The 20,546-nt window shown below is 56.3% G+C and overlaps 3 protein-coding genes across 3 annotated transcripts; all 3 read right to left on the reverse strand.

The window, feature by feature from the left end:
- Window positions 1-6,588: 6,588 nt before the first annotated feature.
- Window positions 6,589-8,884, reverse strand: LOC132321764 (acrosin-like). The gene is made up of 4 exons (XM_059835202.1): window positions 8,696-8,884; window positions 8,058-8,355; window positions 7,665-7,784; window positions 6,589-7,181 (listed from the first exon to the last, which is right to left on the reverse strand). The coding sequence occupies exons 1-4, from the start codon at window positions 8,872-8,874 to the stop codon at window positions 6,834-6,836; spliced, it is 945 nt and encodes a 314-aa protein (XP_059691185.1). The 5' UTR covers window positions 8,875-8,884; the 3' UTR covers window positions 6,589-6,833.
- A 3,614-nt stretch (window positions 8,885-12,498) lies between these two features.
- On the reverse strand, window positions 12,499-14,571 carry LOC132321761 (acrosin-like; the record flags this gene model as incomplete). The annotated part of the gene is made up of 4 exons (XM_059835199.1): window positions 12,499-12,863; window positions 13,350-13,489; window positions 13,760-14,040; window positions 14,381-14,571. Coding segments are annotated over 4 exons (960 nt in total), but the record flags the coding sequence as incomplete, so codon positions are not given.
- A 3,612-nt stretch (window positions 14,572-18,183) lies between these two features.
- LOC132321763 (acrosin-like) lies at window positions 18,184-20,253 on the reverse strand (the record flags this gene model as incomplete). The annotated part of the gene is made up of 4 exons (XM_059835201.1): window positions 18,184-18,548; window positions 19,032-19,171; window positions 19,442-19,722; window positions 20,063-20,253. Coding segments are annotated over 4 exons (960 nt in total), but the record flags the coding sequence as incomplete, so codon positions are not given.
- Window positions 20,254-20,546: the final 293 nt, after the last annotated feature.

Below are 20,546 nucleotides of genomic sequence, written 5' to 3' on the forward strand. Positions count from 1 at the left end.
ATGAACTGGTCAGACTCTTGGGCGGTATCTGATACAGAGACATCCCCCTTCGGGCTAAATAGAAAAGTCTTTATAGCTAGATAATAGAAATCTCCATACAGGTATCAGTATTTACAGACTTATAAACTATCAGTACTTTTACAGAAATAGCATCCATAAAAACATCCCCATTTAAATATAACTGCGGGCAGGACTACGCTTCAAGCACAGAGAACCACATAGAGCAAAGGGAAAGCATGTTGACCCACGACAGCTATCTCAGGATGGCTCAGGAGCGATATTACTCTGCAAGGGTCCACAACAACTAGAAACCTTGCTACTGGCCTCCCCACAGGGAACAAGTGTTCCTTGCTTGCTTTTCCCAAATGCAAGATGCTACCACAAGTGCCAGCTATGACACCGTCTTTCCCAAGCAGAAAGGGGAATCCCTCCACCCTACTAAGTGAATTCCCCTTGGGAAGGCAGAGAGGAAGGAACCAAGGAGATTGCCCTTCAGGAATGCAATAAGCCTTGGACAGAACAGGCTGATCTAAGAACAGAGATGAATTTTTATGAAATACGTCAAGTGGAAGGTGGTTTGGCCTTGGCCTTTTCCCACTTTCTAGCAAGAAGTAATGCATTTCAAAGCAAAGGCTATTCTAGAATAACCTGAGGTGCTGCTGCTAAACGTCCCCATTTCGTGTGGCTGGGTGCAAGCGGACCTGTCAGACAGACAGAGAAGAGCTGTCAGGTACCGGTACTTGGAGGATACGCATACAGGAAAAGCTAGGAGAAGGCAGAACAGGCTACACGTGGCTTTCAGTCGGGTCAAAGCATCCCGCACCATCACTAAGCACGAGTGGGAACACGAGCTACCGCTACACTAGCTCGTGAAATCTGGACTAGGTGTCAGCTAAACAAGGCATTCCTTCCTACCAGGTTTTGCTTCCATTCAACTTCTCACCTCCAGAATACTCTTTCTTTGCAACTTGTGTTTCTTACCATCAAGCTTCAAAGACATCTAAGAGCGCATCCCTGCCCTGTATGGCAGAGAAGCCGACTTGGTGACCAGTCTGCTCTAGTCGCCTCACCTTAGTTTCACGCTTGTCAGAAGATCCTGCAAGAGACGAGCAGCATTACTACACTGTGATACAGAAGAACAATAACACAGAGCGACTCACTTCTGGGTTGCCAAACACCAGAACGCAGCAAATTCTGCACTTAGCAGGGAAAACAATGTGCAAGCCAGCGCACTTGAAACTAGACCCTACAAGACTTTCTCAAGCGTGAGGGCAGCGGGGCCTCTCTGAAAGCGAGTCCCCTCCTCCCCCTGTGAGCAGCAGGGATGGAAGGGCAACTGGCACCCACACCACCAGCAAAGACACGCTCATGACACTGCTCTGAAGAGATGACTCCACACCACCTTTTCAGTCAAGCTTCACAAAGCTGGGCACTGCTAGAATTAAGCCTGCTCCAGCAGCTCCTGCTTGGCTTGGCGGTGATGTACATGGCCATGGGTATTTCTCAAGCCAGACCCCTCCTCCCCATATCCAGCACAGGATGACGGGAGCTCCCTGAGCACAATGCCCTTGGCTGGTTTCTGCCCCCCCCAGCCCCCCAGCTGTAGCTCAGTGCAATGGGCCAAGGCTTCATTTATTCCACACAAATAATTCCGGGTGAAGGAAAGGTTCTGAAGGTGCTTGCGTCTTAACCTGCCCCTTGGGTCAGTACTAAAGCCATAACCAACTCGGTTCGTTTCCAAATGCCAAGGGGGGACGGGGCTCCGGAATCATCTCTGGTGAGGTGGAAACAGGCAGCACCCGCTCCCTCCCCAGCCTCCGACTCCAGCACTCAGCCTCTGAACTGCTGGGACCTCAGGCTGCCCACACCCATGTTCCAGAGCCTGGAGCACACTTGGTGCCTGTTGGAGCGCCGGCCCTCACGGCAGGACCGGGCACAGGCTCCGCCCCTCTCGGCGGGCTGCCCACCGCCTGCTCCCTGGAGGAAAGCGCCTTTCTCCCCTCGCCAACACCCCGGGACAAGGTCTCCGCTCCCCAGGCCGTCCTCCCCGAAAACGCCTCCTTCCTCCTCCTCACGGCAGTGCCGCTCCCGCCGCCCCGGCCCACCGGCAGCTCCACACAAGCGCCCCGCGGCGGCGGCCATTGCCCTTAACGCCCCCCCTCGCCTGCGCCGGCCCTCACGGCCCGAAGCTGCCCGAAGCCGCGCGTGCTCCCGCTGCTGGGGAGAGGAGAGGGGAGGGGAGGGAAGGGGAGGGAGCTCCGGGGGAAGAAGGGGGGCGCCGACAGCCCCGGCCAGAGGAGAGAGCAGCCCGCCAGCGCCCTCAGCCAGGCAGCGCCCGCCGGCAGCAATGGCGGCAGCAGGGAGAGGGGGCAGAAAGCGGCACCCAAGGCAGAGCCTGCCCCAGGGACTGGCCCCGGGGGCAAAGCCTGACAGGGTAGGGCAGGCAAGGCCTGCCCGGCCCTAACGGCCCCTCGCCTGAGTCCCTTTGAGGACTTTGAGGTCCGCCCATTACAAGCCCAATAGCAAAGCTCAGCATTTCACTGTTTCAGTAACTACTCTGAGTCCTTGAGCACTGACACAGGGAAAATACTCCTCGAAATTCCCACTGATGGGTTTGCTTCAGCTTCGTGCATAACGTGCATAATTCAGTTCTTCCAGAAACAGCTCTGGAAAGCTCTCACATTCTGGTATTTCCCAGGTTTTGATCTTTCCCAGTGCAGACGTGCCCTTTGGCAGTGCCGAGCATAGAACAGCCCTGAGGAAAACCCGGGAGCAAACCCCGGCTGTCCGAGGGGTTGCCGCAAAGAGCAAGGCCTTTCCTCAGGGCCCAATTTAACAGGGTGACTTCATGGCAGTTTGTCCAGTAGTTACTCCAGGCACGGGTTGGCAGGGAAGGGTGACCAGAAGGGCTTCTGCCAAACTGGGAAAGCCTGAACAACAAAGTGGAAATCATGGGTATTCTCTTCTTTTGAGGGCGCAACCATAACTTGGGCTGCATCTTGCTAAAATGGAACCTATTGGACCTGGAAGAGCTGGGTGGGGCTGGTTCAAACTTGCAGCCTCCTGAGAGAGAGAGATGCAGGTCTGGCTCCGTGGCGGAGGGGTTTAGGGCATCAGCATCGCAGCAGGAAGACACGAACTGCACCACCCGCCTCTCTCCCCTCCTCCTGACTGCTGGAGGTGCCTTATGAAGACAGCAGGGAGGCTGGGCACTCAACTCTGAGCTCATCTGACGTATGACTGACTGTCTCTGACGTCAGGCATTTGTTTCTTGCCTGACCACCACAAAGGGAGAGGGACCCCACTTTGATAACTGGCCCTCACTAAACACAGACGAGAACAGGCACAATAAAAGCTGCAGGAATCATGAAAACAAACGCTCGTGCTGAACGCACTCCGTCCGGTTTCTGAAAAGGAAAGTGCGTCTGTGGTCCAAGAATGTGCACCAGCCCCACTGGCCCCGCAGGGTTCAACCGTGTCCCCAGAGCAACACGGTTTGTCACGGCAGGATGGTGAAGAATTGATAAGAAGCGGGAGGAAGAGCAAAGAAAAATGAAAACAAATTGAAAAGTCATTAATTTCATTGGAAAATGAAATCATGTTATTTCAACTCGTGAGTTAAATTTCCATTCCCACCCAAAAAAAATACTTGAAAAAGAAATGATCCAATAGTTTGGGTGTATTCAGGCAACCACAACAAAAAATGACAACAAAGAGGGGGCTGTGCAAAAAGAGCAACAAATCAGTTTCCTTCTCTGACAGCGGAACAGCTTGTCAAGGGCAGGTACCTGGATGTGGACTCCAGAAAGCCTCCACACCCTCGCACCTGGTGTTCCATAAGCAGGCTAACGGAGGTTAGTCTCGATCAAATCACTGAGGGCTGATGGAATACTGCTCCCAGAGTCATGCCTGGGCTGGGGTCTCTGCTGACACAGTGTCCGTTTCTGAGGATCACCGTTCCAAAGAGATACATGCCTATCAGAGGCACCTGGAGAATACGACTAAGAAGGATGAGGCTTTTGGAAAACATGGTCTCTGAAGAAGGATTAATCACAGGGTGAATGGACTTGTTGTTTAAGGTCAGGAAGAGAAGGCAGAAGAGAGCTGTGTAAGGGCTTCAAAGAAAAGGCTAGTAGCTCCTGAGACCTGCTTCAAGAGCCATTCACAGGATACCCCCACAGCATACCGAGTGTTTGTGCTTGGGGAAGGTTACGGTCACAGAAATCATCAGACCCTGTAAAAAACACCAACTGGATTCTTTCTGTATGAAACAGCTTTGGCAAACAGTAAGCCACCGGCCAGCAGAAGCTGATACTCTCTGAATGCGGAACAGCTGCCCATCGTGAAGGTTTCGATTTTCAGTATGTACAATTTTTGAGAGAAACTTCTGACACACAATTGGCAAAAGATTATCCTGCAGCCAAAAGCAGCCCAATGCCAGCTTGCAGCAATGTCCACTTTATTTGAAGCGGAGAACATTTGGCACCCAACTGAAAAGCTTGACTGCCCAAAGAAGTGCCAAATTCACATGGCTCCAGTCATCTGCCCATCTTATACTAAAATGTTTTAACTCAACACAGGCCAGATTTCTTTCTAGAAAGCTCAGGAAAGTGGTGAACACGCTGAAGCCAAGATCTTCCAACAAAGTCTTTAGAAACCACAGAGCCACAGTTACAGGTTTTTCCCACAGTCTGTTTGTTACACGTGTGCAAAAATACAGTGATCAGCTGTATTTGAGCTCTTTTTCAGCTTTGTGGTGAACTGAACACATTTCCAGGGATGTACATGCATGGAAAGAGGTACTACTGCAATTACAGGCAATATACCGTAACTGTTGTTGCAACGTTACCAGTGGTTCGCTACGGTGAGACTGTTCTCAAGTGATTTAGACAACCTGTATTTAACTACTGTACATCAAGAGAATCAAAGAAATGACACCTAAAAGGAAAGCTGGTAGCAGACTAATGAAGTCTGAGACTGCTCTACCTCAGAAGGACATTCAAAAATTTTTAACATTATTACACCCGTCTACAGTTAACTGTCTAATGTTACTCTGCCCACAGAGAGAATAAGAACAGCTGTTCAGAAAAGTAAGCAGGAAAAATATACTGGAGTGAGGCACTCAGTGCTTAACAACTTTGTGGAACTTCATGATGGCGGAACCATTTCCAGATGCTGAAAGAGTTCTCTTTCCAAGCATGGGAAGGGGTAACACGCTAGCATGACCATAGGGACACCAACGCAGGGACACCATTCTACTAAACTTTTGAAGATACGAAAGAAACGGCTCTTCACTGATCAGAGCTTTTCAGAGATTGAGGCAACCCATAATAGGCTCACGCAGGTCAGCCAGGCTCCAGTTTTCTAGGAAATGGACACCTTTAAGGAAGAGTGAAACAAATATCCCTTCTGTGGTTTTAAACAACTCCTCTGCTGATTGTGCACATTTGAGGTAGCAAGAGTTTCCCAATGGAAACGAGACACAGCTCACAGCAACTGTTCACAGGTTCCCTGAGGGTAGTTCCTTGCCAGGGCCAAATAATACAAGTCTATGTCAGTAACATGGCTGGGGGAGGAAGAAAGAGCTGCCACCTCCGAATTCAGTCCAAGAGCAGAGCACCCGAGGCAGGCTTCCATAGCATCCAACCGTATGCGACTTCAGGCAGACACCTAGGGCTCTGGGTATCCAGTGCAATGACGCAGATTCCTTTAGAGCAGAAGTCTACTTCACGTGTTCTGCATTGCTCTCTGAAGACATTCATCTCTACACACAGCCTGCAGAGACTAACCCCTTAACTTAGACACTGAATACCAAGAATTGAGTATCCCCAAAAGGGCTCAATTTACAGCATTCCTACTGCGGGAGCAGGATACGACTACCCGGTGATGTAGATTAAAGGAAACCACTAGCAAAGTTGCCTTGTGGGAATTCATCACTTTGAGTGATGGGGACAGGGCAAGGCATGAGTCAGGGGAAGAAACACGTCTCTCCTCAAACCATTCTATTTAAAATATCTTTAGGATGTCAAACTCTGGCATGTGAAGACTGCAAAATAAATACAGTTGAACACAGAAGTAAGACGAGTACAGTATCTAATACACTATGACACATAATGGTTCTTTGAATTAGAGGTGGATTTTTCTTTTTTAAAAGTACAGATACTCCTGTGACAGCTCTTTAGAATACAATAAATCATCAACTAGCTGTCCCTACCTGTATTTCCTTGTTGTTAGTTTAGACAAGATCTTTCAAAACTCAGAGAAAAAAAGGAAGATGAAAAAAACCAAACCCCAAACCCTAAAAAACTCTCAAAATCCCAAACTACAAGGCAAAAGAATCTGTTTCTTCAAGTCATAATAAAGTATTGAAACAAAATGTTATCTTACCTCCCAAAGTCCTACGACGAGTCCTGGATTCAGACTGAAGAGCTGGCCAAGCTCATCAGCACCAACGGCTACACTACTTTCAGTCAGGTTAGCAAGATGGTATTCAGCAATTAAGGAACGTCGACGAGGTCTTTGAAAAGAAGAGACAGAATGTAGCAACAAGACTATGTCTCCTTATTTATGTAAAATTCAGCCCAATTTCATTTCAACCACAGAGCCACAGTTACAGGTTTTTCCCAGAGTCTGTTTGTTACACGTGCGCAAAAATACAGTCATCAGCTATATTTGAGCTCTTTTTCAGCTTTGTGTTGAACTGAACCCATTTCCAGTGATGTACATGCATGGAAAGAGGTACTACTGCAATTACAGGCAATATACCGTAACTGTTGTTGCAAAGTTACCAGTGCTACGCTGCCGGCTGCACTGGATCCTGTCCATCCTGCTGCTCAGGCCTTTGTCCCCCTTAGGAACTGCAGGAGCTCCTGCACCCGAGTAAAGAATTGCACCAGCCTCTGGACTGGAAATGGGCAGGGTGTAAACGTGCCCAACTGAGTTGGTATGGGTCTCGGCCTCTGAAAGGGGCTTGAGGTGAAGCCTGGCTGTGGCGTTGGAGTAGCCGATACTGCTGGGCGCAGTCCCATCTGTGCCAGGATCCAGTCGTAAAAGTGCTGCGTGGAGGTGTAGACTCCGGGCCGTCTTGCTCTCGCGCAGCCTTTCCCCCAGCTGGTGACTCCAACGAGCCAGAAGTAGTCTGCATTGTTATCTTTGCAGACGAGAGGACCACCGCTGTCGCCCTGCAGCGGAGGAGAGAGGACAAAGGTGTTGTTGGGTGGCCTCCGTCAGCACTACGGCTGGCTCCTTCTCTCTCACAGCACCTGCCAGAGCTGTGCTCTGCGGCACAGAAAGGCCCCGCTCAGGTGCCGGGGCCTACAGGAGCTTGTGTGGGAGGGGGTGGTGGGCCTGTAAGGTAGGGCTCTCTCTCCTCTCTGCACAGCGATCCTTCATGTGTGGAATGCACATGCTCCAGGCTTGGGATGTGGAGCTGCGTGCTGCCAAGAGCACTGGATGGGCTTTGTGGGCAGAGTCGCAGGCCTCTGGGGCAAGGGGGGCACTGGGCAAGGAGCTGCAGGTGGGGAAGGGGAGGTGAGCCCCAGCAGCGGTGGGGACCCAGCGGTGGGAGGGTGACTTGCCAGGCAAAGCACGCGCTGGGGTCTGCGTGGGACGGTTGTGAGAGGGCTGCCTGTGCTGCTGGGGCTTGACTCGTAGCACGCTCCTACCTGGCAGGTGTCGATGCCACCCTGCGCGTAGCCAGCACACAGGTTGTGGGTGTGGATGGCCCCTCTGTACCACCCGCTGCTGTTACAGAGGTTGACATCAATGAGGCGGACCTTGGCCTCCTGCAGGACATCAGTTGATCCTCCAGCTGCGAGCACAGAGAGGAATTAACACCAGGCAGCTCGTTGCCATTTGTCCTCCCCTGTGTGGGTGAAGCCCTTCCCTAGGGCTTGGCTTTGCACCTTGAAGGCACTGTACCGGTGGTCCCCTTGTGCCTCCCTTTGGGGAATGGCTCAGGCCCATCTCTCTAGAGGCATGCGTCCCCGCAGCCTGACTCTGGCTTTCGCCTCTGCTCTCAGGAAGCCCAACCCGTCTCCCCTGCGTGCCAAGCTTGCGCTCAGGACACGAGTACTTTTTGGGAACTCACATCTTGCAGTCGTGGAACCCCAGCCGCTGGCGTAGCAGGTTGTCAGCTCTGACACTCTCAGCGAGGCGTCGGGCACACAGGCAAGCTGGATGGAGTAGCTGCACTGCACAGGCTGGTCCAGTTCCAGCAGGGCGATGTCGTTCCTCTGCGTGATGTTACTGTAGTGCTCGTGAACCAGTAGCCGCTTGATATGGCGCACTTGGGCCTCAGGGCCCAGCTGAGTCAACCGGGTGGCCCCGACCACCACGCGCCACATGGTGATGTGCCTGGAAGGCAGAGGGAGAGAGGGGTCAGAGGGAGCGGAGCCATGTGCTGCAGCAGCCCTGCAGTTCCCTGCCTTCTGCTCCGCAAGGGAGAGAGGCAAGCAGCGCTAGGGAGGGGGCGAGTGCCCTGGCACGCCTTAGGCACAAGGAGTGTTGAGCTGGAGGCTGCTAGGAAGCAGTGGCACAAGCCCAGCCTTCTCCTGAGCAGTCTCTCAGCTGGGCTCTGCAGTACCCAGGCACTGGGCGGACTGCAAGGAGACGGGATGGCAGTAGCACGCGGTGCTGCGGACAGGGCACCTGCTAGTGTTGTGGGGATATCCGCGTTCCCTGGTCCTCCCCTTACCTGGCCTCAATGAAGCAGTGGGCTGCTGTGAGGACCCACTGTGGGCTGATGAGGGACCCTCCGCATGTATGCCCCGTGCCTGTTTTCCAGGGATCCTGGATGCTGACGATCCAGGGCCAGGCCCCTGGCTGGGCATCTGTGCCACCCACGACGCGCGACACGCCGTGCTGAGAAGCCATGGGCCGGAGCCCGCAGGTCCCTCTGGAAACAGAAACTCCTCATTACTGCCCTGCTCGAGGGCTTGCTGCTCTTCAGGCTACGAGTCAGCTGTCTTCCCTCTCCACAAGGCGTTGCGTGGACAGCAAGGCCAGGGAAGCCCGTGGGGCGTGCGTGCATCCGCCCCCGTTTCTGTTTTATCCCCGCAGGCCAGTTGTGCCAGCAGCGTGGGTGCTGGCAAGGAACTGAAGTTCCCAGGTGGGGTTCAGGAAGCTGTGGCGTGGCCACGGGGGACAAGCGGGCACCCTCCAGTGAAGCCCATAAGGGTTGCCCAAGCTCCCTGCCGGAGCCTTGGGCCACTTACTTACCCACAGGTGTCCCACGTGCCGTGCGCAGGCCCGCACAGGGCCAGCAGGACGAGGAGGCGGAGCAAATTCATCGCTGCCAGCAACACGTGGCAGCTGCAAGCACGGAGAGCTCGTCGCCACCAGCGCGGCAAACGACGTAGTGCCCGCAGTACTCGCGTTGCCCGCGGTGCCCTTGGTCCCGGGGCTGATGTCACAGAGTCGCTGGTTCCGGGTGCTGGGCGTGGTGGCCTCTCGGGGCAGGGGGGGCAACATGGGGGGGTTCCAAGCAGGAGGGGAGGCAGAAGCTGGCATCGGACGCCCCCGACAGTCGCTCCCCCCCCACCCAGCACTGAATGCTGTGCTTGTGGGATGAAGGCGTGCAGGCCCCGTGGCAGGCAGCAGCGCCTGCCTCCGAGCACTGCCTGCTAACAGCTGGCAGGAAAAAACCAAGTGGGGCATCATAGCCTCTTTGGGAAGTTCACTGCCACCCTGCTCCCTGCAGCCGTTTGACAGCAGCTCCTTCCCAAAAAGCATACGCCAGAGAACAGAACTGCTCCAGGCACTAGGCACACGTCTGGGCATTGAAGAGCCAATCTGGTTATAGCCGTGGCAGGCAAGCAGTGATGTGCAAGCCAACTAAGGCAGGCATACCCAAGCAGTGTCAGCCTTCCGGCACAAAGCCCCGTGAAACGCAGACGCAGCACAGGCCATCCTGGCTACGTCAGCCACAGCAACAGCCTCTGGCAGGCTTCCTGTCCTTGCTGTCTATGAGTTACGTTGCTGTTCTGGGCCAACACCGACAAGGGCAGTTGTGGCCCCTGGTACGCGTGGCCAAGGACACGCAATTTTAGGCTCTAGCCAGAGAAGGATGCTCCCGCTCTCAGCACCACACGCCATTCTCCATTGTGCTGGTTTTGGCTGGGGTAGCGTTAGTTTTCTTCTTAGTAGCTAGTATGGGGCTGTGTTTTGGATTTGTGCTGGAAACAGTGTTGATAAAGCAGGGATGTTTTAGGTACTGCTAAGCAGTGCTTACACAGAGTCAAGGGCTTTTCTGCTTCTCACACCGCCCCACCAGCGAGTAGGCTGGGGGTGCACAAAAAGTTGGGAGGCGACACAGCTGGGACAGCTGACCCCAACTGACCAAAGGGATATTCCATACCATAGGACGTCATGCTCAGCATAGAAAGCTGGGGGAAGAAGAAGGAAGGGGGGGACGTGCGGGGTGATGGCATTTGTCTTCCCAAGTAGCCGTTACGCGTGATGGAGCCCTGCTTTCCTGGAGATGGCTGAACACCTGCCTGCCGGTGGGAAGTAGTGAACGAATTCCTTGTTTTGCTTTGCTTGCCTGCGCAGCTTTTGCTTCACCTATTGAACTGTCTTTATCTCAAGCTGCGAGTTTTCTCACTTTTACCCTTCCAATTCTCTCCCCCATCCCACCCGGGGGGAGTGAGCGAGTGGCTGGGTGGTGCTTAGTTGCCAGCTGGGGTTAAACCACGACATCCATGGCTTTGGTAAATCCTGTATCAGCCTCATCTCCTCAGTCTACCTTCTAGAGCTGTATGGTGGAGCCTTGCTCCCATGCTGGAGTGCAGGGCAGTCACGGGAGGAAAGCAGGAGCCAGTCCCGTGCGTTGCGTTTGCTGAGCGGGGCTAGGTCCCTGGAGGCTAGAGGGCATTGCCCGGTCCGGTTCCAGCAGGGCGATGTCGTTCCTCTGCGTGATATTACTGTAGTGCTCGTGAACCAGTAGCTGCTTGATATTGCACACTTGGGCCTCAGGGCCCAGCTGAGGCAACCGGGTGGCCCCGATCACCACGTGCCACATGGTGATGTGCCGGGAAGGCAGAGGGAGAGAGGGGTCAGAGGGAGCGGAGCCATGTGCTGCAGCAGCCCAGCAGTTCCCTGCCTCCTGCTTCATAATGGAAAGGGGAAAGCAGCCCTAGGGAGGGTGCGAGTGCCCTGGCACGCCTTAGGCACAAGGAATGTCGAGCTGGAGGCTGCTAGAAAGCAGTGGCACATCCCAGCCTTCTCCCAGTGCCTTAAATATTAGCAAGGGAAGTAAGTTCAACTAAAATCCGTGGCTGGATGTCAAACTACTTACCCAGTGGTTGGCACAGACCTTGGGTCTTTCCAGCTCTGTATCTCCTCTTGCTCATGAACTAGTCCAGCTTCAAGCTCAAGAGCAACTTGCCCGCGCAGCCAGTGCTCCCACCAGTAGCTGGCCCTAGACACTTGGTGTCTCCAACCGCTGGGTCCCTGTGACCAGAGTTCCCTTCTGCCATTGCTAGCAGCCAGGCCCCTGGACCCACCCCCCACCCCCCCACTGGGTACAGAGTGAGGCCACACAGAAAAGGATTTGGGAGCGCTCTCAGAAAGAAGGTAGGGCGGACTGTGGGGATTAGGCGCTGGGCTGAGTCAAAGAAGCAAACAAGTTGGCTTATGTGCGCCTAGCTCCTTGATTCCCCACCCCCACCCCCTTCCCGCCATTTTCCGTGCTTATACATCCCCCTCATCTTCCTCAACGCCTCTTTCTCTGCCCTTGTCTCCTCCCAAACAAGGGACCTAGCCCCTTGCTTCTTTTTCCCCCCTTGCTCCCAGGTTTGCTACATCTGTGAACGGATTTGGTGTTGCAGGTGCTCTTAGCTAGGTCACCTTGGACTTCCACGGCATTACTGATGGGGTTTCCTGGGTACTGCTGGCCCTGCCAGATTCCTCTCCCCAAAATGAGCCCAACTCTCCCTTCAATTATCTGTGAAGTGGGGCCACCTCTCCCATCAATCCCCCTCAACTACCCGTGAAATCTGGCTCTTCCTCATGGCACTGTAACTCCTGTCAGCTGCTCAGTCTGTTCGCTACGGTCAGCAATTTCTCTTGTCATGCTCAGGAGTTTCGCACAGGCCGTTCAGTGAGCTAAGGCTTACGCCAGGCCCTAGTCGGCAGCTTGTGTGCCTTAATGCACACCCCCAAAGTCGTCTGCATGTCCCATCATTTTTTCCCTATCCTCGTTCTAGCCACAGTGTGCCAGTCTTCTCCATCTCACGCTGGCTCTGAGCACCCTCCTCTCTGACCAGGCACGGTTTCAGCCCTTTTGAGTGGCTCTTTCCCTTTGTGCCCTACTTGACTGCCTGCGGCCTCGTTTTGCAGGCGCCGGGCGTGGAAGTCCTTGCCTTGCCCGGGAGACTGAATCGGACTGAAGCACGGTTAGCTGTGAAAATTGGCAATTTTATTGGAAGAACTGAGTCAGCTTCAGCCCTTCAGCACTGCCAAGGAAATGGCGGTGGTACGCTGCTGGCTGCACTGGATCCTGTCCATCCTGCTGCTCAGGCCTTTGTCCCCCTTAGGAACTGCAGGAGCTCCTGCACCCGAGTAAAGAATTGCACCAGCCTCTGGACTGGAAATGGGCAGGGTGTAAACGTGCCCAACTGAGTTGGTATGGGTCTCGGCCTCTGAAAGGGGCTTGAGGTGAAGCCTGGCTGTGGCGTTGGAGTAGCCGATACTGCTGGGCGCAGTCCCATCTGTGCCAGGATCCAGTCGTAAAAGTGCTGCGTGGAGGTGTAGACTCCGGGCCGTCTTGCTCTCGCGCAGCCTTTCCCCCAGCTGGTGACTCCAACGAGCCAGAAGTAGTCTGCATTGTTATCTTTGCAGACGAGAGGACCACCGCTGTCGCCCTGCAGCGGAGGAGAGAGGACAAAGGTGTTGTTGGGTGGCCTCCGTCAGCACTACGGCTGGCTCCTTCTCTCTCACAGCACCTGCCAGAGCTGTGCTCTGCGGCACAGAAAGGCCCCGCTCAGGTGCCGGGGCCTACAGGAGCTTGTGTGGGAGGGGGTGGTGGGCCTGTAAGGTAGGGCTCTCTCTCCTCTCTGCACAGCGATCCTTCTTCACATGTGGAACGCACATGCTCCAGGCTTGGGATGTGGAGCTGCGTGCTGCCAAGAGCACTGGATGGGCTTTGTGGGCAGAGTCGCAGGCCTCTGGGGCAAGGGGGGCACTGGGCAAGGAGCTGCAGGTGGGGAAGGGGAGGTGAGCCCCAGCAGCGGTGGAGACCCAGCGGTGGGAGGGTGACTTGCCAGGCAAAGCACGCGCTGGGGTGTGCGTGGGACGGTTGTGAGAGGGCTGCCTGTGCTGCTGGGGCTTGACTCGTAGCACGCTCCTACCTGGCAGGTGTCGATGCCACCCTGCGCGTAGCCAGCACACAGGTTGTGGGTGTGGATGGCCCCTCTGTACCACCCGCTGCTGTTACAGAGGTTGACATCAATGAGGCGGACCTTGGCCTCCTGCAGGACATCAGTTGATCCTCCAGCTGTGAGCACAGAGAGGAATTAACACCAGGCAGCTCGTTGCCATTTCTCCTCCCCTGTCTGGGTGAAGCCCTTCCCTAGGGCTTGGCTTTGCACCTAGAAGGCACTGTACCGGTGGTCCCCTTGTGCCTCCCTTTGGGGAATGGCTCAGGCCCATCTCTCTAGAGGCATGCGTCCCCGCAGCCTGACTCTGGCTTTCGCCTCTGCTCTCAGGAAGCCCAACCCGTCTCCCCTGCGTGCCAAGCTTGCGCTCAGGACACGAGTACTTTTTGGGAACTCACATCTTGCAGTCGTGGAACCCCAGCCGCTGGCGTAGCAGGTTGTCAGCTCTGACACTCTCAGCGAGGCGTCGGGCACACAGGCAAGCTGGATGGAGTAGCTGCACTGCACAGGCTGGTCCAGTTCCAGCAGGGCGATGTCGTTCCTCTGCGTGATGTTACTGTAGTGCTCGTGAACCAGTAGCCGCTTGATATGGCGCACTTGGGCCTCAGGGCCCAGCTGAGTCAACCGGGTGGCCCCGACCACCACGCGCCACATGGTGATGTGCCTGGAAGGCAGAGGGAGAGAGGGGTCAGAGGGAGCGGAGCCATGTGCTGCAGCAGCCCTGCAGTTCCCTGCCTTCTGCTCCGCAAGGGAGAGAGGCAAGCAGCGCTAGGGAGGGGGCGAGTGCCCTGGCACGCCTTAGGCACAAGGAGTGTTGAGCTGGAGGCTGCTAGGAAGCAGTGGCACAAGCCCAGCCTTCTCCTGAGCAGTCTCTCAGCTGGGCTCTGCAGTACCCAGGCACTGGGCGGACTGCAAGGAGACGGGATGGCAGTAGCACGCGGTGCTGCGGACAGGGCACCTGCTAGTGTTGTGGGGATATCCGCGTTCCCTGGTCCTCCCCTTACCTGGCCTCAATGAAGCAGTGGGCTGCTGTGAGGACCCACTGTGGGCTGATGAGGGACCCTCCGCATGTATGCCCCGTGCCTGTTTTCCAGGGATCCTGGATGCTGACGATCCAGGGCCAGGCCCCTGGCTGGGCATCTGTGCCACCCACGACGCGCGACACGCCGTGCTGAGAAGCCATGGGCCGGAGCCCGCAGGTCCCTCTGGAAACAGAAACTCCTCATTACTGTCCTGCTGGAGGGCTTGCTGCTCTTCAGGCTACGAGTCAGCTGTCTTCCCTCTCCACAAGGCGTTGCGTGGACAGCAAGGCCAGGGAAGCCCGTGGGGTGTGCGTGCATCCGCCCCCGTTTCTGTTTTATCCCCGCAGGCCAGTTGTGCCAGCAGCGTGGGTGCTGGCAAGGAACTGAAGTTCCCAGGTGGGGTTCAGGAAGCTGTGGCGTGGCCACGGGGGACAAGCGGGCACCCTCCAGTGAAGCCCATAAGGGTTGCCGAAGCTCCCTGCCGGAGCCTTGGGCCACTTACTTACCCACAGGTGTCCCACGTGCCGTGCGCAGGCCCGCACAGGGCCAGCAGGACGAGGAGGCGGAGCAAATTCATCGCTGCCAGCAACACGTGGCAGCTGCAAGCACGGAGAGCTCGTCGCCACCAGCGCGGCAAACGACGTAGTGCCCGCAGTACTCGCGTTGCCCGCGGTGCCCTTGGTCCCGGGGCTGATGTCACAGAGTCGCTGGTTCCGGGTGCTGGGCGTGGTGGCCTCTCGGGGCAGGGGGGGCAACATGGGGGGGTTCCAAGCAGGAGGGGAGGCAGAAGCTGGCATCGGACGCCCCCGACAGTCACTCCCCGCCCCCCCAGCACTGAATGCTGTGCTTGTGGGATGAAGGCGTGCAGGCCCCGTGGCAGGCAGCAGCGCCTGCCTCCAAGCACTGCCTGCTAACAGCTGGCAGGAAAAAACCAAGTGGGGCATCATAGCCTCTTTGGGAAGTTCACTGCCACCCTGCTCCCTGCAGCCGTTTGCCACCAGCTCCTTCCCAAAAAGCATACGCCAGAGAACAGAACTGCTCCAGGCAGTAGGCACACGTCTGGGCATTGAAGAGCCAATCTGGTTATAGCCGTGGCAGGCAAGCAGTGATGTGCAAGCCAACTAAGGCAGGCATACCCAAGCAGTGTCAGCCTTCCGGCACAAAGCCCCGTGAAACGCAGACGCAGCACAGGCCATCCTGGCTACGTCAGCCACAGCAACAGCCTCTGGCAGGCTTCCTGTCCTTGCTGTCTATGAGTTACGTTGCTGTTCTGGGCCAACACCGACAAGGGCAGTTGTGGCCCCTGGTACGCGTGGCCAAGGACACGCAATTTTAGGCTCTAGCCAGAGAAGGATGCTCCCGCTCTCAGCACCACACGCCATTCTCCATTGTGCTGGTTTTGGCTGGGGTAGCGTTAGTTTTCTTCTTAGTAGCTAGTATGGGGCTGTGTTTTGGATTTGTGCTGGAAACAGTGTTGATAAAGCAGGGATGTTTTAGGTACTGCTAAGCAGTGCTTACACAGAGTCAAGGGCTTTTCTGCTTCTCACACCGCCCCACCAGCGAGTAGGCTGGGGGTGCACAAAAAGTTGGGAGGCGACACAGCTGGGACAGCTGACCCCAACTGACCAAAGGGATATTCCATACCATAGGACGTCATGCTCAGCATAGAAAGCTGGGGGAAGAAGAAGGAAGGGGGGGACGTGCGGGGTGATGGCATTTGTCTTCCCAAGTAGCCGTTACGCGTGATGGAGCCCTGCTTTCCTGGAGATGGCTGAACACCTGCCTGCCGGTGGGAAGTAGTGAACGAATTCCTTGTTTTGCTTTGCTTGCCTGCGCAGCTTTTGCTTCACCTATTGAACTGTCTTTATCTCAAGCTGCGAGTTTTCTCACTTTTACCCTTCCAATTCTCTCCCCCATCCCACCCGGGGGGAGTGAGCGAGTGGCTGGGTGGTGCTTAGTTGCCAGCTGGGGTTAAACCACGACATCCATGGCTTTGGTAAATCCTGTATCAGCCTCATCTCCTCAGTCTACCTTCTAGAGCTGTATGGTGGAGCCTTGCTCCCATGCTGGAGTGCAGGGCAGTCACGGGAGGAAAGCAGGAGCCAGTCCCGTGCGTTGCGTTTGCTGAGCGGGGCTAGGTCCCTGGAGGCTAGAGGGCATTGCCCGGTCCGGTTCCAGCAGGGCGATGTCGTTCCTCTGCGTGATATTACTGTAGTGCTCGTGAACCAGTAGCTGCTTGATATTGCACACTTGGGCCTCAGGGCCCAGCTGAGGCAACCGGGTGGCCCCGATCACCACGTGCCACATGGTGATGTGCCGGGAAGGCAGAGGGAGAGAGGGGTCAGAGGGAGCGGAGCCATGTGCTGCAGCAGCCCAGCAGTTCCCTGCCTCCTGCTTCATAATGGAAAGGGGAAAGCAGCCCTAGGGAGGGTGCGAGTGCCCTGGCACGCCTTAGGCACAAGGAATGTCGAGCTGGAGGCTGCTAGAAAGCAGTGGCACATCCCAGCCTTCTCCCAGTGCCTTAAATATTAGCAAGGGAAGTAAGTTCAACTAAAATCCGTGGCTGGATGTCAAACTACTTACCCAGTGGTTGGCACAGACCTTGGGTCTTTCCAGCTCTGTATCTCCTCTTGCTCATGAACTAGTCCAGCTTCAAGCTCAAGAGCAACTTGCCCGCGCAGCCAGTGCTCCCACCAGTAGCTGGCCCTAGACACTTGGTGTCTCCAACCGCTGGGTCCCTGTGACCAGAGTTCCCTTCTGCCATTGCTAGCAGCCAGGCCCCTGGACCCACCCCCCACCCCCCCACTGGGTACAGAGTGAGGCCACACAGAAAAGGATTTGGGAGCGCTCTCAGAAAGAAGGTAGGGCGGACTGTGGGGATTAGGCGCTGGGCTGAGTCAAAGAAGCAAACAAGTTGGCTTATGTGCGCCTAGCTCCTTGATTCCCCACCCCCACCCCCTTCCCGCCATTTTCCGTGCTTATACATCCCCCTCATCTTCCTCAACGCCTCTTTCTCTGCCCTTGTCTCCTCCCAAACAAGGGACCTAGCCCCTTGCTTCTTTTTCCCCCCTTGCTCCCAGGTTTGCTACATCTGTGAACGGATTTGGTGTTGCAGGTGCTCTTAGCTAGGTCACCTTGGACTTCCACGGCATTACTGATGGGGTTTCCTGGGTACTGCTGGCCCTGCCAGATTCCTCTCCCCAAAATGAGCCCAACTCTCCCTTCAATTATCTGTGAAGTGGGGCCACCTCTCCCATCAATCCCCCTCAACTACCCGTGAAATCTGGCTCTTCCTCATGGCACTGTAACTCCTGTCAGCTGCTCAGTCTGTTCGCTACGGTCAGCAATTTCTCTTGTCATGCTCAGGAGTTTCGCACAGGCCGTTCAGTGAGCTAAGGCTTACGCCAGGCCCTAGTCGGCAGCTTGTGTGCCTTAATGCACACCCCCAAAGTCGTCTGCATGTCCCATCATTTTTTCCGTATCCTCGTTCTAGCCACAGTGTGCCAGTCTTCTCCATCTCACGCTGGCTCTGAGCACCCTCCTCTCTGACCAGGCACGGTTTCAGCCCTTTTGAGTGGCTCTTTCCCTTTGTGCCCTACTTGACTGCCTGCGGCCTCGTTTTGCAGGCGCCGGGCGTGGAAGTCCTTGCCTTGCCCGGGAGACTGAATCGGACTGAAGCACGGTTAGCTGTGAAAATTGGCAATTTTATTGGAAGAACTGAGTCAGCTTCAGCCCTTCAGCACTGCCAAGGAAATGGCGGTGGTACGCTGCTGGCTGCACTGGATCCTGTCCATCCTGCTGCTCAGGCCTTTGTCCCCCTTAGGAACTGCAGGAGCTCCTGCACCCGAGTAAAGAATTGCACCAGCCTCTGGACTGGAAATGGGCAGGGTGTAAACGTGCCCAACTGAGTTGGTATGGGTCTCGGCCTCTGAAAGGGGCTTGAGGTGAAGCCTGGCTGTGGCGTTGGAGTAGCCGATACTGCTGGGCGCAGTCCCATCTGTGCCAGGATCCAGTCGTAAAAGTGCTGCGTGGAGGTGTAGACTCCGGGCCGTCTTGCTCTCGCGCAGCCTTTCCCCCAGCTGGTGACTCCAACGAGCCAGAAGTAGTCTGCATTGTTATCTTTGCAGACGAGAGGACCACCGCTGTCGCCCTGCAGCGGAGGAGAGAGGACAAAGGTGTTGTTGGGTGGCCTCCGTCAGCACTACGGCTGGCTCCTTCTCTCTCACAGCACCTGCCAGAGCTGTGCTCTGCGGCACAGAAAGGCCCCGCTCAGGTGCCGGGGCCTACAGGAGCTTGTGTGGAAGGGGGTGGTGGGCCTGTAAGGTAGGGCTCGCTCTCCTCTCTGCACAGCGATCCTTCATGTGTGGAACGCACATGCTCCAGGCTTGGGATGTGGAGCTGCGTGCTGCCAAGAGCACTGGATGGGCTTTGTGGGCAGAGTCGCAGGCCTCTGGGGCAAGGGGGGCACTGGGCAAGGAGCTGCAGGTGGGGAAGGGGAGGTGAGCCCCAGCAGCGGTGGGGACCCAGCGGTGGGAGGGTGACTTGCCAGGCAAAGCACGCGCTGGGGTCTGCGTGGGACGGTTGTGAGAGGGCTGCCTGTGCTGCTGGGGCTTGACTCGTAGCACGCTCCTACCTGGCAGGTGTCGATGCCACCCTGCGCGTAGCCAGCACACAGGTTGTGGGTGTGGATGGCCCCTCTGTACCACCCGCTGCTGTTACAGAGGTTGACATCAATGAGGCGGACCTTGGCCTCCTGCAGGACATCAGTTGATCCTCCAGCTGTGAGCACAGAGAGGAATTAACACCAGGCAGCTCGTTGCCATTTCTCCTCCCCTGTCTGGGTGAAGCCCTTCCCTAGGGCTTGGCTTTGCACCTAGAAGGCACTGTACCGGTGGTCCCCTTGTGCCTCCCTTTGGGGAATGGCTCAGGCCCATCTCTCTAGAGGCATGCGTCCCCGCAGCCTGACTCTGGCTTTCGCCTCTGCTCTCAGGAAGCCCAACCCGTCTCCCCTGCGTGCCAAGCTTGCGCTCAGGACACGAGTACTTTTTGGGAACTCACATCTTGCAGTCGTGGAACCCCAGCCGCTGGCGTAGCAGGTTGTCAGCTCTGACACTCTCAGCGAGGCGTCGGGCACACAGGCAAGCTGGATGGAGTAGCTGCACTGCACAGGCTGGTCCAGTTCCAGCAGGGCGATGTCGTTCCTCTGCGTGATGTTACTGTAGTGCTCGTGAACCAGTAGCCGCTTGATATGGCGCACTTGGGCCTCAGGGCCCAGCTGAGTCAACCGGGTGGCCCCGACCACCACGCGCCACATGGTGATGTGCCTGGAAGGCAGAGGGATAGAGGGGTCAGAGGGAGCGGAGCCATGTGCTGCAGCAGCCCTGCAGTTCCCTGCCTTCTGCTCCGCAAGGGAGAGAGGCAAGCAGCGCTAGGGAGGGGGCGAGTGCCCTGGCACGCCTTAGGCACAAGGAGTGTTGAGCTGGAGGCTGCTAGGAAGCAGTGGCACAAGCCCAGCCTTCTCCTGAGCAGTCTCTCAGCTGGGCTCTGCAGTACCCAGGCACTGGGCGGACTGCAAGGAGACGGGATGGCAGTAGCACGCGGTGCTGCGGACAGGGCACCTGCTAGTGTTGTGGGGATATCCGCGTTCCCTGGTCCTCCCCTTACCTGGCCTCAATGAAGCAGTGGGCTGCTGTGAGGACCCACTGTGGGCTGATGAGGGACCCTCCGCATGTATGCCCCGTGCCTGTTTTCCAGGGATCCTGGATGCTGACGATCCAGGGCCAGGCCCCTGGCTGGGCATCTGTGCCACCCACGACGCGCGACACGCCGTGCTGAGAAGCCATGGGCCGGAGCCCGCAGGTCCCTCTGGAAACAGAAACTCCTCATTACTGCCCTGCTCGAGGGCTTGCTGCTCTTCAGGCTACGAGTCAGCTGTCTTCCCTCTCCACAAGGCGTTGCGTGGACAGCAAGGCCAGGGAAGCCCGTGGGGCGTGCGTGCATCCGCCCCCGTTTCTGTTTTATCCCCGCAGGCCAGTTGTGCCAGCAGCGTGGGTGCTGGCAAGGAACTGAAGTTCCCAGGTGGGGTTCAGGAAGCTGTGGCGTGGCCACGGGGGACAAGCGGGCACCCTCCAGTGAAGCCCATAAGGGT

Source organism: Gavia stellata, unplaced genomic scaffold, assembly GCF_030936135.1.
Source record: "Gavia stellata isolate bGavSte3 unplaced genomic scaffold, bGavSte3.hap2 HAP2_SCAFFOLD_44, whole genome shotgun sequence".
Classification (NCBI taxonomy): domain Eukaryota; kingdom Metazoa; phylum Chordata; class Aves; order Gaviiformes; family Gaviidae; genus Gavia; species Gavia stellata.

Bases quoted from the DNA above. Each gene is read 5' to 3' on its own strand.
- LOC132321764 (XM_059835202.1), bottom strand. From the start codon at position 8,874: ATGGCTTCTCAGCACGGCGTGTCGCGCGTCGTGGGTGGCACAGATGCC. The intron at 7,785-8,057 runs GCAAGCTTGGCA...GATGTCCTGCAG, and splicing joins AAAGTACTCGTGTCCTGAGC to GAGGCCAAGGTCCGCCTCAT. The intron at 7,182-7,664 runs GTAGGAGCGTGC...CCTCCGCTGCAG, and splicing joins GTGGCATCGACACCTGCCAG to GGCGACAGCGGTGGTCCTCT.